Raw genomic sequence first — 16,720 nt, 5'->3', positions numbered from 1 at the left:
TGATTTAGATAAACCAGATAATGATGAATTCAATTGTAACACAAAGTCTAGAGCCCAAATTGCTTACTCAGGCCGAGATTAACGATTTGGTTACGGATCTGGGCTTAACGAAAGAAAAAGCTGAATTGCTTGGCTCTAGATTAAAAGAAAGGAACTTATTGGCAGGTGGAACCAGCGTATACATGTATAGAAAGAAGTTTTTTCAACAAAAAGGTAATATAGTGTACTGCTCAGACGTTCCCAGTCTGATGAGTGAGTGTGGTATTGAATACAAAATGAAAGACAGGATGCTGTTTATTGATTCATCCAAAAATAGTTTAAAGGCTGTTTACACAATGGTAACATGTATGCATCTATACCTGTTGGACATTCTGTATATATGAAAGAAAGCAACAAAAACCTAGAAATAGTGCTAAATAAAATAGGCTATTATGCTCATGGTTGGGTGATATGTGGCGATCTAAAAGTAACATGCATGTTCCTTGGTCAGCAAGGTGGCTTTACCAAATTTCCATGTTTCTTATGTGAATACGACAGTAAGGCTAGGGATCAACACTGGTGCAGAAAGAACTGGCCTATGAGAGAGTCTATAAAACCTGGTGAGAAGAACACCATTAGGCTTGATGAAACAGCTTTTAAAGGTTTTCCTAAAGATGGACCATGTTTTAAGTATCTCTGCCAAAAGTTTCAACACCTTTCAGAAGCTAAACTAAAAGAAGGCGTCTTTGGCGGACCTGACATTAGAAAATTGATGTTAACTTTGAATCCAAAACGACCTTAAACGTGAAAGAAGCATGGGTATCATTCAAGTAAATCGTTACAAAGTTCTTAGGACATGGAAAAGACCCAGAATATGTTTCCATTATAGCTACAATGTTAAAGAAGTTTACAGCTTTAGGATGTTTAAAGAGCGTGAAAGTTCACTTTCTGAACAGTCACTTAGATTACTTCCAGGACGATATAGGAGGAGATGTTACTGAGGAACAAGTAGAGTGTTTTCATCAGGACATTAAAGTGATGGAAAAACGCTGCCAAGGCTGCTGGACCACCAGCATGACGGGGACTATTGTTGATCACTTCACCGAGAAGTTTAGCAAGCGACTCATCGTAGAAAAAGCTACACAAGAAGCTTCAAACAAAAAAAGAGAAAGAAAATACAAACCAATTCCAGCTAACAAGTGAAACCTCTATTAACACATATCATTGTTTTAAGTAGCTTATTGTAAATACAAACCATGCTTGTGTTGGAATAAAGCGTTTTGTTAATTTCCACGTTTACCCTATACCCTAGGATTTTTATACTATGTAGTAAAAACTATAGTGCTCGAAAACTATGGGTGATACAAAAAAGCTAAGGCTAGATTTGGATTCCGCTCATAAAAATCTATAATGATCAGCTATCAAAGTATAAAAAATTTTTCTAAAAATTTTTCGTTGGCCTGTGTTATTTGTGAAAATTGAGAATGACCTGTTACGCTTTCTTGGTGCACATTACCCTTTTGCGGTCATGCGGGACGTCGCCGAGAAATACAGACTCGATACATATGAGCTGCGGTCAAACATTGATAAATTCGTAATTTCTTGAGTAAATATAATTTTGTATGGCATATTTGATATTTCTGCTTTCTATCCGCTGTCTTCATTTTAAATACGAGACGGAACCACGAGAAACTGAATAAAAGATTGGGCCCCACTCAATAACGTTATTTATAACCAGAACCTCCCAAACTTTCTGATAGACATTCCACGAGGGTCAGACATTGAAAATCACTATTAGTAGGACGCACGTCTGTTCTCACTAACCCAAAAGTTTCTGTTAAGCTTTGTTAATCAATTTCTCTGCAGTCTCTTTTGTAATGAGAGAGTAGCAGCCTGTTTGCGCAACGGTCTCTAAATGGTACCATAAAATCAAGGTTTATTTTTGTCGTCTTTTATTGCTTCTCTTAGTACTTGTTTATCTAGAGCTCAGTTTACAATATCTTTCAGCTTTAAACGTAATATTGTTCGACATTTGCCAGATCTGGAATAAATGTGGGCATATTGTTTGGTTGGGTTGTTTGGGGAAGGAGACCATACAGCGAGGTCACCGGTCTCATCGGATTAGGCAAGGACGGAGAAGAATGGAGGCCGTGCCCTTTCAAAGGAACCATCCCGGCATTTGCCTGGAGCGATTTAGGGAAATCACGGAAAACCTAAATCAGGGTGGCTGGAGGCGGAAATGAACCGTCGTCCTCCCGAGTGCGAGTCCAGTGTGCGCATATTGTCTTTTAAGTAAGTTGATAGACATAGCAAGGTCACCCAACGAAATACTCTTAGTTGTCCCATTTACTGACAATTGTTCCTGTAACAGCAATATGGTAATAATCCCTTCCTCATTCATTACTCCGTCGAAAATATCGTGTCTAGGAGGTCTACATTTTTACTTTCCCGTCATCGTTGTTAGATTACTCGTAGTTGTTCGAGACTTTTATCACATAATAGGAATAAGATACAGGAATTCATCGCATCAACGGTTTATCTCAACATATGGTTACACTATTCCTATTACATAAAATATATCACATGAAGAGGTATCACTTGTCGCTTTTCGTCATACACAGTATGATATATTATGTGCGTATTATTATTATACTAAATTATAGATTCTAGTATGCAACATTACGAACTGTTAAAATGTCAGAGGAGTACTACGCACGTACCGTATTGTGACGAAAAAGTGAATTATAAAATAATCTCTCACGGGAAATCAGCAGTACTCCTCATGTGACACTGATCGCTCACGTATATAGTCTACTGTTCTTTGCTTCACTTCGCTTTAAAGTTCCTCTTATCCTCTGGAAGATCGTGCACACACAATCAATTATTGGTACAATGCGACTTCCATTTTTTCTTCTTCTTCTTCTTCTTCTTTTCCTCTGGGCCTGCTTAGGACCACGGCGCTCGTTTTGACTCTTTACACGGACCTTTTGTTTCTTCTTATCACTGAAAGCTTTAATTTTCTGGCTGTGAGCAAGCTTCCTATCATCGGTCCACTTCGGTCGGCTGGTTCTGTGCTCTTTTTGCTGGTAAGGGACACTGGGAGTATCCCTTGTAAAGTGTAAAGCGATTTGCCGGAACTGGGAGCGATTCTGTATGGTTTCTGGTGGGATTTCAAGTAGCCCCAGGTCTGATTTCCCTGCGATACTAAAGATCCTGACATGCATAGAAGGCCAGTCGCCTTTTCCTGGTTCGTGTGATATGTCCTCTTGGAGACTCTACAGCTGACTGTTGTATCTGATAATGCAGGAGCGATCGTCTTCTCTTATTGGTCGTAGTATTGTCCTTAGGATTTTCCGTACCTTGACCTCTAGTTTCCTGGGTGGACCATTCCCGTTGATCGAGAGGCCCTCAGAGGCGCAGAATACGGAGGGATCTACTTTGCACTGCTGAGTTGCAATACTTGAGTTAAAGGTTCTTGGAAACGGAGTTGTACGTTTCGCTACAGGATTGGTAGACTCTTTCCAACTAGCCACAACTGGTACCTATTGTTAAGTTTTCGCTCCTATCAGCTAAGATCCAATTTCCTAAATAAATGACTGCAGGCTACATGAATGGATGTGTCTTCTAATCGAAATGCAGATGGTGTTCCCTTTTGTTAGCAATGAACTCACTTTTTTGTGTATTAACCCTCAAACCGGCCTTCGCAACTGTGTTGTAGAGGTTCTGTAGTTTGTGAGTAGCGTCCTATACATTGTCGTCTAAGATTAGAAGATTATTTGCAAGGGCTAGACGGGGAACATTGAGATTACCTTTGGTGTATCCAATCTTCATTTCAGTTCCCGATGGTAGCTTGCAAGTCCATTCGCTGTAAACCTTCTCCAGGGTGCAGCTGAAGAGCATGCATGAAGCCCATTGCATTGTCTAACTCCTGTTTGAAAGGTAAAACTCTCAGAGAGCTCACTTCTATGTTTGACTTTTGAGATCATGTTCCTCAGAGCGGCATAGACTTTTCTGGTGGTCCTTTCATCTAGGCCCGCTTCTTGTGTCTATCGACACTTGCGTTGCTAGGCAGGAATGTCGTTCGTGACTTGGTAAGTAAGAATGGTTTTCAGGCTTTGCATTTTCTCCGTACAAGGATCCATTAGCTGATATTCTCCTAGCTGGGAGTCATTTGGTTATGACTATAGTTAGCAGGGCTCCAGAAAAAAATTTCATAGCTGACTGATACCAGAGATATGCCTCTTTAGTTGTCGAGATCGGTCTTACTACACTTTTTGTGAAAAGAATGGATGATTCAATTTTATTCTTATTTCGACGTCACTAAACGATTTAATGGTCATACCATCTTCTTCAATTGAATTCTTTTACATCGTTGAATTTACTCGTGACGTACACATGTGTTGCCTATTTTGCAGGTGGCGCTGTGCCACAGAGGCTGTGTTCCGTCTTGCACTGGCGGAGAAACATTAGCGTTATCTAAAGCACTGTACACTCTTCTACACGTATCTGGAAGCTGTATTTACTGCTTATGTAGACGTTTTTTTCTGTGACATGTTTGTCACTACACGCATTTTAATGTCACAATATTTACAAGTTTTACAGTTCAAAGGCTTTCCTTCAGCAAAGAATCTGGTCACATGGAAAGAGCTGATTCACAGATATAGAATACCAATTGAAGAAGTCCTCAGTGAGATCGTACGGCCTATGAACGGCTCTAACATCAGCACACTTTCCCACTGTGTAACTCACCTTGAATCGCAACTCTCCGAGCGGTGGCACAGCGTACGGGATACCCAGGAAGGCCGTGTAGGACGTGTTGTAGACGCCGGTGGCCGTCTTCCCCTGGAGGGTGCCCTGCTGCACAGCCACCAGCACGTCCTCTGCCTGCACAACATTTAAGGTGAGCACCACATGTCACGCTGCGTGCAAAGCAGTTATTCGTCCGCTTCACCGACAGAATACTACAGATGAACTGATATCGTTTAACGTTTTAATGACGTAAATCTACGGCTTCTGAGTGCAGTAAATCTGAAGCTTTATTCCTTACCTAAGACAGAGACTAATATGTACCCTTCTGTGTTTTTGTTATGTCTTCAGTGGGAAGACTTGCTTGCCATAGCTAACCATTCTAATCTATTATGTGAAACTCTCTTCACGTTTACATGACCACTGCTGCCTACATCACTCGAACCCGCTTTTTGTAGTTAACCCGTGGTCTACGTCTACAATGGGCAGTACGTTGTTTTAGGGCTGCTTAGGGTGGCGTCCGTCCGAAGTGGGCGAAGTACAATCGAATGGAGCTGCGCCTCATTCAAACGTTTCGTTGCCAAAAAAAACGTGCAAAAACAAAAGTAGATGTACTAGAAAATTTACTCCCATTTTATATACACATGCAGACTGGTGGCTTGAAAATAAGAAATGTTTTATCCTATTACACGTGTCTGTTAACGAACGCTGCAGTACATCCTTGGACCACAGATGTGGTAACTGACACTTATCACTTAGCTGTCAAAATTTAAAAAAAAAAAAACCTAAATTGAGAGTACTACACATAAACAGTAGCGTCGAGTTTTCTATGTTTGGAAAAGTCAGTATAAGATGTCAAAGGATACAGCTTACAGAGTAAGGATTAAAAAGTTGGGAATACTGAAGGAAGTGATACAACCTGTCGGCTTTGAAATTTTGCGTTTGACCTTTTTTTTTGGATTCACTAGTACAAGTATTCTATTTTACACTTGATACTAGTATTTACGAAGACGAAAAGAGAAACAGACATACGTCAAATTTGTACGATATACTTCAGTTGACCTTCATAGGTCACCTTATGTAAAGGATACGAACCATACATGTTTACTGAGGTTTCCCATGCAAATGTTGCAATATTGCATATGACCTTTTTTCGTAGCATTAGTATCATATCCTTCAACTGATCTGTATAGGTCAACTGAAGTACAGGATAAAAATTTTACGGTTGTCATTCTTCACCTTCGCTAGTACTACTATTCTCTTCTCCTTTTTTGCTTTCGCTAGCACTTGTGTCCTATGCCTGACGTGCAAAATACAAGTTTTAGATTTATCGCTTTTTTCCGCCTTCGCTAGTAGTAGTATCCCTTTCTTCAGTTGAGCAATAGCGAAGGCGAAAAAACCAACGTGTGTAAATTAGTATTCCGTTGGACTAGGCCCACTGAAATACAGGATACAACCTACATGTTCAACTGACGTGTTTCATGCCAATGTTACGCATGTTGATTTTTTGTTTCGTTTCTTGTTTTTCTTTTTTTTATAGCACTGGTATCCTACCTTTCAGCTGACCTACATAGAGCAACTGAAGAATAGGATACTAGGATTTTCTACAGCGAAAAGAGTTATGTGTATAAGATTAAGTTCGAAATATATACGTTGGTATACTTCTACGATCTGTTTTCTCTGTATTACAATACTTTCTTTCTCATTATACGTCTATGTCATTGCAGTGCATCATCTGTGGTAACTTGTGGTGTCATGTTTCAAAGCCGACGGGGTCAACTCGTCGGCTTTGATCAATGATGTCATATTTTAATCAGCTGTTTATTTTCGAGCCATAAATAATAAATCGGTTTAATGAAGATGCGTCAAACAATAGTTACGTCCTTAGCAAAGATACACTGTCTAAAGTTCTGTGGGAAGTTTGTACTACTGGGACATGACGAAACAGATAATTCAGAGAATCCTGCTATTTTTCAGGATTTGGTTAATGTGATGGCAGAACTGGATTCCACTTTGTAGGAATATATTGAAAAAGCCAATAATCGTGTGTTTTTGAGGCTTTCCAAAACAATTGAGAACGAACTGTTGTTTTCTACATATGCTGTTTTCAATTAGTCGATTTCTAAACAAATATCACAAACAGATTACCTCGCAGATGAAGTTACTGAAAGGACAGATAGTGTAACATTGCCTCAACTCGTACTTACTGTTCGATATGAATTAAAGGGAGAGGTATATGAAAGGTTCATAACTTCTGTAGCACCCAAAGATCACAAAGCTGAGGAAATAAGTACTGAATTGTTCAACGAACTAAAGAAACTAAAAATTGACGACTTTCCAGAAAAACTGAGTTATAGTGGAGCTTCAGTTAAGAACGGTAGGCAGAATGGGGTGCAGGTAAGAGTGAAATCTATGGAAAGAAAAAAATTTGTACACTGTTATACACAACAATTCAACAATTATAGAGCATTGTGCAACATAGCACAAAGAAGTCACAATATTTTTAAAGTAATTCCATTTATTCTCTACTTTGTTCTCGAAGTCAGTGAAACTAATTGCCTTACTGGATAATATTGTGAAGAAACGTATTCCAAGAAATGCTGACACAAGAAATAATCTTATGCGCGCTGTGTGAAAACTGTTTTTAGGTATAAGCAGGAAATAGTTGAGTGCCTTAGTACCAATGAGGCTGTAGATAGCATTTATAATTCAATAGCCAGGGAAGCAGTTAACATTGGAAACTTCTCAACAACGAACAAAAGTTTGTATTTTTGCTTGAATTGTTGAATAAGGTCGTGCCACGATGCGAGATTTTGTTTTCTCATCTGCAACGTACAGATTTATGTAGCGTGAAAGCCCTTAAGAACGTCTCAGATTTGAGGTCAGCGATACAGATGGGGAGAAATTATCTTGATGTCGATCATCGTTGAGATAACTGGCATAAAACTGAATAGGTCGCCTGGCCTAAATATTTCCGATTCGTAGACTCCCGTGAAATTGTTGTAAAGGAAGCTTGTGACCTTGTTATGGCTAACACTGACGAGCGTTCTAGCCTAGTTTGTTTCCAAAACTCAAGAAACTCAAGCTGTTATCCCTGACAAAGAATTTCAGACTATAGTTATTTGACTTAAATGAAAGTGAACTGCGACAGAAATTGACAGCCATATACAATGGAAATGATTTCTAAAATGCACACGAAGTTTTAGCACTTCTGAATTGCATGTACGTGAATAACTTCGAAACTGTTTCATCAAAATCGGTAAAACGTTTACAAATTATTTGGTTAATACCAGTGAGAACAGTGGAATGCGAAGAGGTGTTGTTTCACACTGAAAACGATAAGGACGTCCACTAGAAACACACGAAAGAAGAGAGACTGTTTGCGTCAGCTGTGTACTGTACAGAAAACGCACTGTTTAATGTGTATAATTTTAATGAGCTTTTAATTGATCCCTTTGCTGAGGCGAAGGAGAGGAGAAGGGACTTCATTTAAAAACCTGTTAATTAAGGTTAGATCGTAGTTTCAATTTTATTCTATGAATTGCTGTTCAAAATGTAGAAGATACTATAAACTATGTACTTGTGCTAAATTTTCCTTTTTGTATCGGAGTAAAAAATTGTTAGATGAAGGTTTTAATTTCGTCACTGCCTGTTACACTAAATGCTACATTTTCCCCGTTCAGTGAATATCCCGGAGTGCAAAAATCTTGCACGCGATTGCCTGGACAGACGTGCCGCCCCTATTAATCTACAGTTCCCCAGCCGCTACTGGGCACTGGGTCAGCACATGGCTCCCTCTCCCGTTATCAGCGTTCCAAACCATCCAGCTGCGACTGCTCATTCAAGCAGTTCCTCTACGTCTCACGAGGCTACATGCACACCAGTCCAGCCTCCCATCAAGACAAATTCCCTGACAGTTCCGGGTATCAAACCTGAGTGCTCCACATCATGGCACTCCGAAACGCTGATCGGTTAGCTTAAGGCCGACATGATACCGAACAGTTATTGGAAAGTTTTCAAGAATTGCACTTTATTCATTCAGTCACTGTGAGCACGCCTGCTGAAATTTTCAGTGAAATGTGTCGATTTTCACATACGTTAACATTGTACTTATTTCTGCTATTTTTACAGACAGCTAGTTTGATAACATGTCCTTATTTTGTCTATTTTATTAAAATTTCATGTTAGTGTGAAGACATTATGTGACTATTAATTACAACCAAAAGATGATGAAGTCAAAAGTTATTCTCATAGTCTCATAATTTATTCAGTGCTAAACTGTGCAAGCCATTCCGTTCATGGTTACAAGATAAGAACTTTTTTTCGTTAACATCTATACTCCAAATACAATCTGATGTTTACCCCGCGTAATTCTAACTTATAGAATTCTCGGGCGTCCGACCTGGTCACCTGGTAATTGCTTTACGATATTTTGGAAAACAGACTTGCAATACTCAGATGGTCCCTGATGCCTTCTCGTTCACTCTTGTCAGCGTGCCTTACCACTCCACTCCTACTGATATCCGAGCGATCGCCTCGGTGATCGGGATATCGGCTCCCGGCCCCAGTATCTGCTCTCTGTTCTCCGCGCTATCGCTGTTGGGTGCGGACTTCACTATGGGGGGATGTTACTCTTTCTCGGGTCTCAGTATAAGCTTTCGCACCTGACTCAATTGTAGGCCGCTATATTTATTAATTAGACTATCTTGAAATCTGATTTCAATGACCTCTTTAATCACGCAATCCCCGAAGGAGGAAGACTGCTAAAGTATTTTGGCATTGTTGTACAACATAGTACGGCCAGTTTTTAAACCATGGTCGGCCACTGCTAACTGGCGGTCAGTCGCTTATGTTCTTAGAACTTCCCTTCTACTGTGCGTACAATATCCCCAATGTATGCCTTGTCGCATTGCCAAGGGGCTGACGGTGGGATTTGGTTTGCGAAGGCCTAGATTCCGCTTCACTGGGCCTATTAATGTCGACATTACAGGGGACAGAGGAGATAAACATTTAACATGATAATGCCCATTTTTCTGGAAGTATTGTGGACTAACGGGATGCACGCTAGTGATTTTTGCTCTTCTTTTCGTTCCTGCTGGTTTCGGGATACAGCCTGTCTGATCGACGTGCAGCAGTACCCGCTTCTCCGGAATGTCGTCTCGAGGTGTTGCAGCTTAGTTGGAAGGCTGTCTTGGTTGCAGATGGATGGTAACCCCTGAACAAGTGTGTGTGAAACTTCTACAGGCTTGGAGCTGCGGTGACTACTGGAGGTATGCAGATAAAGATCAATATCTACTGATTTTCTATACACACTGTATCCCACATTGCGCTCTGGTTATCGATGCACTAGCACATCAAGAAATGGGAGATCGACATCCTGTTCCGCCTCCACTATGTAGAAATTTCATGGCATACCTCCTATTATAGTGTAGGACCTCCTTTTGCCCGGCGAAGTGCGAAACTCGAAGTGGCATGGACTCAAAAAGTCGTTGGAAGTCCCCTGCAGAAATATTAAACCATACTGCCTCTATAGCTGTCAATAATATCGAAAGCGGCACTGGTTTTTGTGAAGGACCTGACCTCTCGATAACGTTCCATATATGTTCGCAGTGAACCACGTCGGGCGATCTGCGTGGTCAAAACATTCACTCGAACTGTCCAGAATGTTCTCCAAAGTAATCGCTTATGGAGCCATCACCACCTTCCACAATGTCTTGTTCACAACTTTGGGTCACGGTTTCTTGGGGTCTCCGCGATCCTTGAACCTTGCCATCAGCTCTTGCACAACTGAAATCGGACACATCTGAGCAGAGCGCGGTTTTCCAGTCATCTAGGGTCCATCCTGTATGGGCACCAGCACAGCACAGAACAGGCGATGTGTTGCTGTCGACAAAGCCACTCGCACTGGTCATCTGCTGCCGTAGCCCAATAACGCCAAATTTCACCGCACTGTCTTAACGAATACGTTCGTCCTATGTCTCACACTAATTTCTACGGTGATTTCACCCAGTGTTGCTTGTATTTGCACTGACAACTCTACGCATACCCCGCTGCTCTCGGTCGTTAAGTGAAGGTCGGTAGCCACTGTGTGGTTCAGTGGTGAGAAGTAGTGCCTTAAAATGGGTATTGGTATTGAATTCCCTAACGATTTCCTAAAGTGGAATGTTCCATTCGTCCAGCTCCATCTGCCATCCCACGTTCAAAGACTGTTTTTTCACGTCGTGGGGCCATAATCACATTGGAAACTTTTTGATGTGAGTTGCCTGAATACAAATGACAGCCCCGACAATGCACTGCCCTGTTACACCTTGTGTACGTGATACTATCGCCATCTCCATAAATGCATATTGCATCTAATTGTATGGAGGAGGGGGGTGTAGCGAATCCAGGTGACTAAAAAATTCACTTGAGCTGTCCCGTCCACATGGCGAAACATCGAACGTATTGTCGACGTAACGACAGAACGAGGTCGGTTTTTATTGGGCTTGTTCAGGGCCTTCTCATCGGAATCCTCGAACAAATTCGCCAAATCGGTGACAGGGGACGTCCCATGGCGACGCCGCTCTTCTGCTCACAACAGTTTCCATCGAACAGGAAGTACGCTGAAGTACGCAAAAATTCGGAGAGTCTCGTAAGGTTAAAGTCGAATTTCCTGCTAATCAGTTTCACGGAATCCTTCCGTTGAACCCTGGTGAAGATGGAATGGACACTACATCGCAACTCATCAACAGATCATTATAATTACGTCAAAGTTGTTGTAGACATTATACAAAATGAGTGAAAATTTGGATGTGTTGTTCGCATGTCCCCACAGAAGGAATCAGGAGATCAGTGACGTATTTTGCCGTGCCGTATATTACTGCTCCCATATTACTAACTATGAGGCGCAGTGGAATATCTTCTTCGTGGACCTCTGACAGGCCATACAATCATGACGGTGAACCTGCTCGTAATCGAGGAGAGCAATAGATGATGTGTCGTAAAGAGTTAGCACTGTACCATAATAACGCCCTACACTACTGTGCAACCGTCTTACGTTCCATTCGCAAATGGTGTTTACAGTAAGGAACGACTTTCGCCAAACCTCCTAATGAAATGCTACTTCTCTGGTTCAGTCATCATCGTCCTTTCCAGATACAAGTGACAAATAAAATATGGTTATTAATAGCAGCTCTATGAGTTATGCACAAAATAAAATGAATAAGCCTTAAATATTACTGTAAATTTTTTAAGATGTCCTAAGTCTGTTTTCAACCAGATTAACTGCAACTATGTCCTCGCTGAACGAAATATAGTAACTTGTCGTAATATAGCGTTGTTTGTTCACAGTACACAGCCCATCTCGGTACGTTGATTTCCGCAGATCGTGGAATCCCTAAATAAAGTCATAAGCTACAAGTTAATCTTCACTTTACCTCAAAAACTTTGCGGCGTTTGTGTTTTTGGGTAATACCTTCCGACGAAAGTGCAAGTGTGCTACTAGTTCAGGAAAAAAAATGGTTCAAATGGCTCTGAGCACTATGGGACTCAACTGCTGAGGTCATTAGTTCCCTAGAACTTAGAACTAGTTAAACCTAACTAACCTAAGGACATCACAAACATCCATGCCCGAGGCAGGATTCGAACCTGCGACCGTAGCGGTCTTGCGGTTCCAGACTGCAGCGCCTTTAACCGCACGGCCACTTCGGCCGGCCACTAGTTCAGCACAAAGCAGAAGGTTTCATATGAACATAGCAGCAGGCGACTCTCGCCTCAGTACCCCAGGTCGAGCGAAGATATTTTATTGATCAAGTACGGCCGTACAGAAAAAGGGACATGTGACCACACTGTGGTTTCATTCTAGTACACACCCGTATCACTGTTTTCCAGACATTGATTCCAAAGTCGTATGACTTTCGAAGCAGCAAAGTACGTCCTCTGCTAACAGATATCTCAGTGGAATAGCTATCAGAGCGCCATTTGCGTCTACCCACTAATAGGGAATGCTCAACGCGAGAAGGTTCAGTGGCGTGCATTTGTGTCAAGGAAACAGACGATGCCAACGCTCTTGTGCTTTCCTACAATCAACTGATCGAGTTTAAAGGGGTCAAATTGTGTGTGTGTGTGTGTGTGTGTGTGTGTGTGTGTGTGTGTGTGTGTGTCAGGATAGTCCGTTTTGAGAACTGCCACTCAAGTTGGACATGCTGAGTCATTGTGCAACGATGCTGGCTTCAGTGGTCACATGAACATTCTCACACTCCTTGACGAGGTTCTTGAGGTCCACGAAGCACAGAAGCCCGTCAGTACAGACGTTCTGTACAGGCAAAAGTGGGAGATCGCACAGCTACCACAGTAAAGACAAAAGAGTTGTGAGCCCAGACGTGTCACTAGTAACTGTTGCGAGTCGGTTATCAGCAATGGGACTACGGGCATGCACATTAATAGCCCAGCTTCCAGTCACACCACACCATCGACGTGCATGGCTCGACTGCTGTCGTCAGGGTATTATGTAAAGATGGAACTGCGGGCCGTGGTTTTCAGCGATGAAATCCGACTCGGCCTGCAAGCAGCTGATGGTCGTTTGGGCTTAAGATGTATACGTGATGAGCGCTGTCACATACACTGCATCCGCCAAGACACACTGGCCATAAGCCATGTCTTATGGTGTCGGGTGTGACAAGCTACAACTCTCGTTTACCTTTTTTATTTCTGGAGTGGACGCTAACCAGAGCTCGGTACGTGCAAAATGTGCCATTCTTGCAACGGGAAGGCGATTTGTTCTTACAACAGAAAAATGCTTGCCTATACACTGCCTGTGACACTCAAAGTGATTTTAAAGATGTGCAGCAACTTCCCTGGCCAGCGCGATCTACTGACTTGTCTTCAGTCAAACACGTGTGGGATACGATGGAGCGAAAGTGATCTAGCAAGCGTGGGATAACGTGTTCCAGGACAGTTTCTGCTATCTGCACGATCGACTGGATACCAGTCAGTTTCTGTAATGCCACCCATGGAAGCTGCAAGCACGTGCTAATATGGATGTTTCAGCATGGGTCGATACCTTTTACCTCAGAAACGCTTGTGCTGTCCATCTGTAAATGTAATCATTTCATGTACTCCATATGCACTCTGTTACTACAATAAATCCTGACGAATTGGAAACCTTGGAAACGTTTATTACGGGATGGGAGTCCATCTGGAGCCCGATCTGTCAACAGTAAATGGAACATCGTTTTTGACGTCGACGAGGCGTACTAGCACCCAATTTTAGGTTCCTTCTAGATGCTGAAAGCTCTTCACTATGCGAGATGAGGATACCTTTCTATTCATGAAAGAAACATATGTATACGCCAAATCTCTGCAAGTTTAATCACTTATTTCTAGCGAATTGTTCTTCAAATAGTTTAATGAAATCACTTTGCGCATTACATAATTTTACCTGGAGTTAAAACCAATATTCATAAAGAAGTAGTGTAAGTCCTAAATGGATTTTATTCAAAGTGACACCGGCTGCAGAAACCTTCGCACATAACGTTCTACAGATAAACGGATTTCGTATTTAATGGGAGTTGCAATTCTCAAAAATTCTTTGAGTACACTGAAAAAGAATATTTTGTCGATGGTTTCTATTGCATAAATCTGTGTTGGAAACTGCGCGCGAAAAGCATATAAAGACTAGAAAAATAGAAACAAAAGGAAAGTAAAATGTTCTAAATGATCTCAGGGTCATCCTGAAATTAATCAGAGAGTTTCAGCAATGAAAGTCGGAAACCTGTAGAGATGAAATCACAAAAAGCAGCTCGAAATCGTCTGTTTCTAGCAAATTTAGCAGCAACTGACAAAAAAATAAGCAACCAGGAACCAAAATGTGTTCCCACATTCTAAGTTTTTTCGCTAAAGATTTTTGCGTTATTAAGTGGGAACCAACTCATTTACAGAACATTTGTGCTTCAACGGCCTAACATTTACGTGCTCCATAACATCCCAATTAATCTTTTGGCTATATTTCTTGACAGGTATTTATTTAGAATTACTTGCTAGGAGGAGTTTAGGACATTTTCTTCAGCACGTTCGTGTTCCACCTGAAACCCTATTACCCACATATGTAAGTCCATTTTCTAATAGCAGTTCAGTAATTATGCTTTCATTGTTAGACTGCGTCTTCCTATCGACAGATTTAGATACATCCGCGTGTTATTTATAATTAGCTGCATCGGTCTTCACCGGACTGTTAGGATATCTAAATGCTAATAAACTTACATTTTTCCTGTACGTGAGTGGTCAGGAACTTACTAAATATGGAGGAATATTATAAGCGGCTGAACATTTACCTTCACTGCGGCCGCTAGCCACAACAGCAAACTCGGCACAAACGCCAACTGGGAGGATCGCATGCTGCACTGTGTTCAAGAGCCGTTCTGACAACATTCGCTGCCATCGGTGTATTTATCCTCAATGGTTACCTGTATGAATGTGCGTGCGTGTGTCAGTGTTTGTATGTGTCTGCGTGTGCGCGTGTGTGTGTGCGTGTGTGTTTGCGCGTGATCGAGCGGGCTTATGTGAACCTTCTGAGAAGCTACAAGGTCATCAACAATGGAACAGACATGGCCTCGGCATCTGTTATGTCACATATGTATGAATCCATTTATTCGTGTCAGACAGAGCTGCACACCAATGACGCAACCAGACTTTTTTGTTTACAAGTAGATTCCCCGAAAACTGGTGGTTTGTAGTGCCTGAGACAATGCACTTTGTAATCGCAACACTTCTGTTACTCTTTGACGTTGCAGATATCTGCAAACAGATGAACCAATGTAATGTACTTGTGAACAAATACACAATGCATGTTGTACCATCTAGATCGAACGTTCTCTTCATTTTTAAAAGTGTCACCTAACTCTTAGTTTCACCGCAGATCACTGAACACGCACTGAGAAGTTGAGGTGTGCAATAACACGCAGTATGGCGCGCTAATCCGCCATTATTAAAAACTATGAAACTGAGACAGCCAATGGCCTTGCCGCAGTGGTGAAAGCGCTTCCCATCGGATAACCGAAGTTAAGTGCTGTTGGGCTGGGCCGGATGGGTGACCATCCGGTCTGCCAAGAGCTGTTGGCAAGTGGGATGCACTCAGCCCTTGTGGGGCATATTGAGGAGCTACGTGATCGAGAAGTAGCGGCCCCAGTCTCGTAAACTGACGTACGGTCGGGAGAGCGGTGTGCTGACCACATGCCCCGCCATATCCACATCCAGTGACGCCTGTAGGCTGAGGATGACACGGCGGCCGGTCAGTACCGTTGGGGTCTCCCTGGCCTGTTCGGACAGAGTTTAGTTTTTATCAAGCTGAGATAGTGTGAAGATGGCAGTAATTAGTGATACCAGGATTCAAAGGTAGCAGGGAAATGAAACGGTGCTTGCGTTTGGAAGTGAAAAAAATACGAAATTGCAGAAAATCGTGAAGGAAACGGCTTCATCGACATGCTATTAACGTCTCGGACCTTTTGTAAACACCTATTGTCATGAAAACTAAGAAAGTCTAGAAACGAATCAAATTGACTTCTGGGCAATTGGGTTTGTACTGGATGTCGGAGAAAGTGCTGGGATCCCCCAGTGATTCGTGATCCACAACTACTTTCCCTTGAGACGTCATGCTAGGAAGACAACTTTTCCCCTCGTCTGCAGCAAAACTGCCATCATCAGACGATCCTCGAAGCTGCAGGTCTTTTGTCCTATTTCCTACCTAACATGACTGTACTGATGAAAACGTAACACTCGAACTACAATGTGTTACAATGTGCGGTTTCTTGCTATCGGCATGTAAGAGAACTTGAACACAAAAGGCAAAGATCCAGAGTTCGAGTCTCGGTTCGGAATACAATTTTAATCTGCCAGGAAGTTTCATATTAGAGGACACTCCGCTGTAGATTGAAAATTTGTTCTGAAGTCATCGCAGTCTGTGGCTAAGCCATGTCTCCGCAATATACTATTTTCCAGGAGTTTTAGTCAGGCAAGTTTC

The 16,720-nt window shown here is 41.9% G+C and overlaps 1 protein-coding gene across 2 annotated transcripts in view; it reads right to left on the bottom strand.

Moving 5' to 3' along the window:
• LOC126252755 (putative inactive carboxylesterase 4) overlaps nt 1-15,128 on the bottom strand; it is a 65,658-nt gene extending 50,530 nt beyond the window's left edge. Inside the window, exons 1-2 of one of the 2 annotated variants that reach the window (XM_049953667.1) lie at nt 15,036-15,128; nt 4,729-4,863 (exon numbers count right to left, since the gene is read on the bottom strand). In XM_049953667.1, the coding sequence (XP_049809624.1) occupies nt 4,729-4,863; nt 15,036-15,098 (198 nt within the window). In that variant the 5' untranslated portion in view covers nt 15,099-15,128. The remainder of the gene's footprint in view (nt 1-4,728; nt 4,864-15,035) is intronic. The other variant, XM_049953668.1, reaches the window with a different exon arrangement.
• Between the last annotated feature and the right edge of the window lie 1,592 nt (nt 15,129-16,720).

The sequence above is a fragment of the Schistocerca nitens genome, chromosome 4, assembly GCF_023898315.1.
Source record: "Schistocerca nitens isolate TAMUIC-IGC-003100 chromosome 4, iqSchNite1.1, whole genome shotgun sequence".
Lineage (NCBI taxonomy): Eukaryota > Metazoa > Arthropoda > Insecta > Orthoptera > Acrididae > Schistocerca > Schistocerca nitens.
The sequence above is the reverse complement of the archived record's forward strand: the minus strand, read 5'-3'. Positions and strand labels throughout refer to the sequence as shown.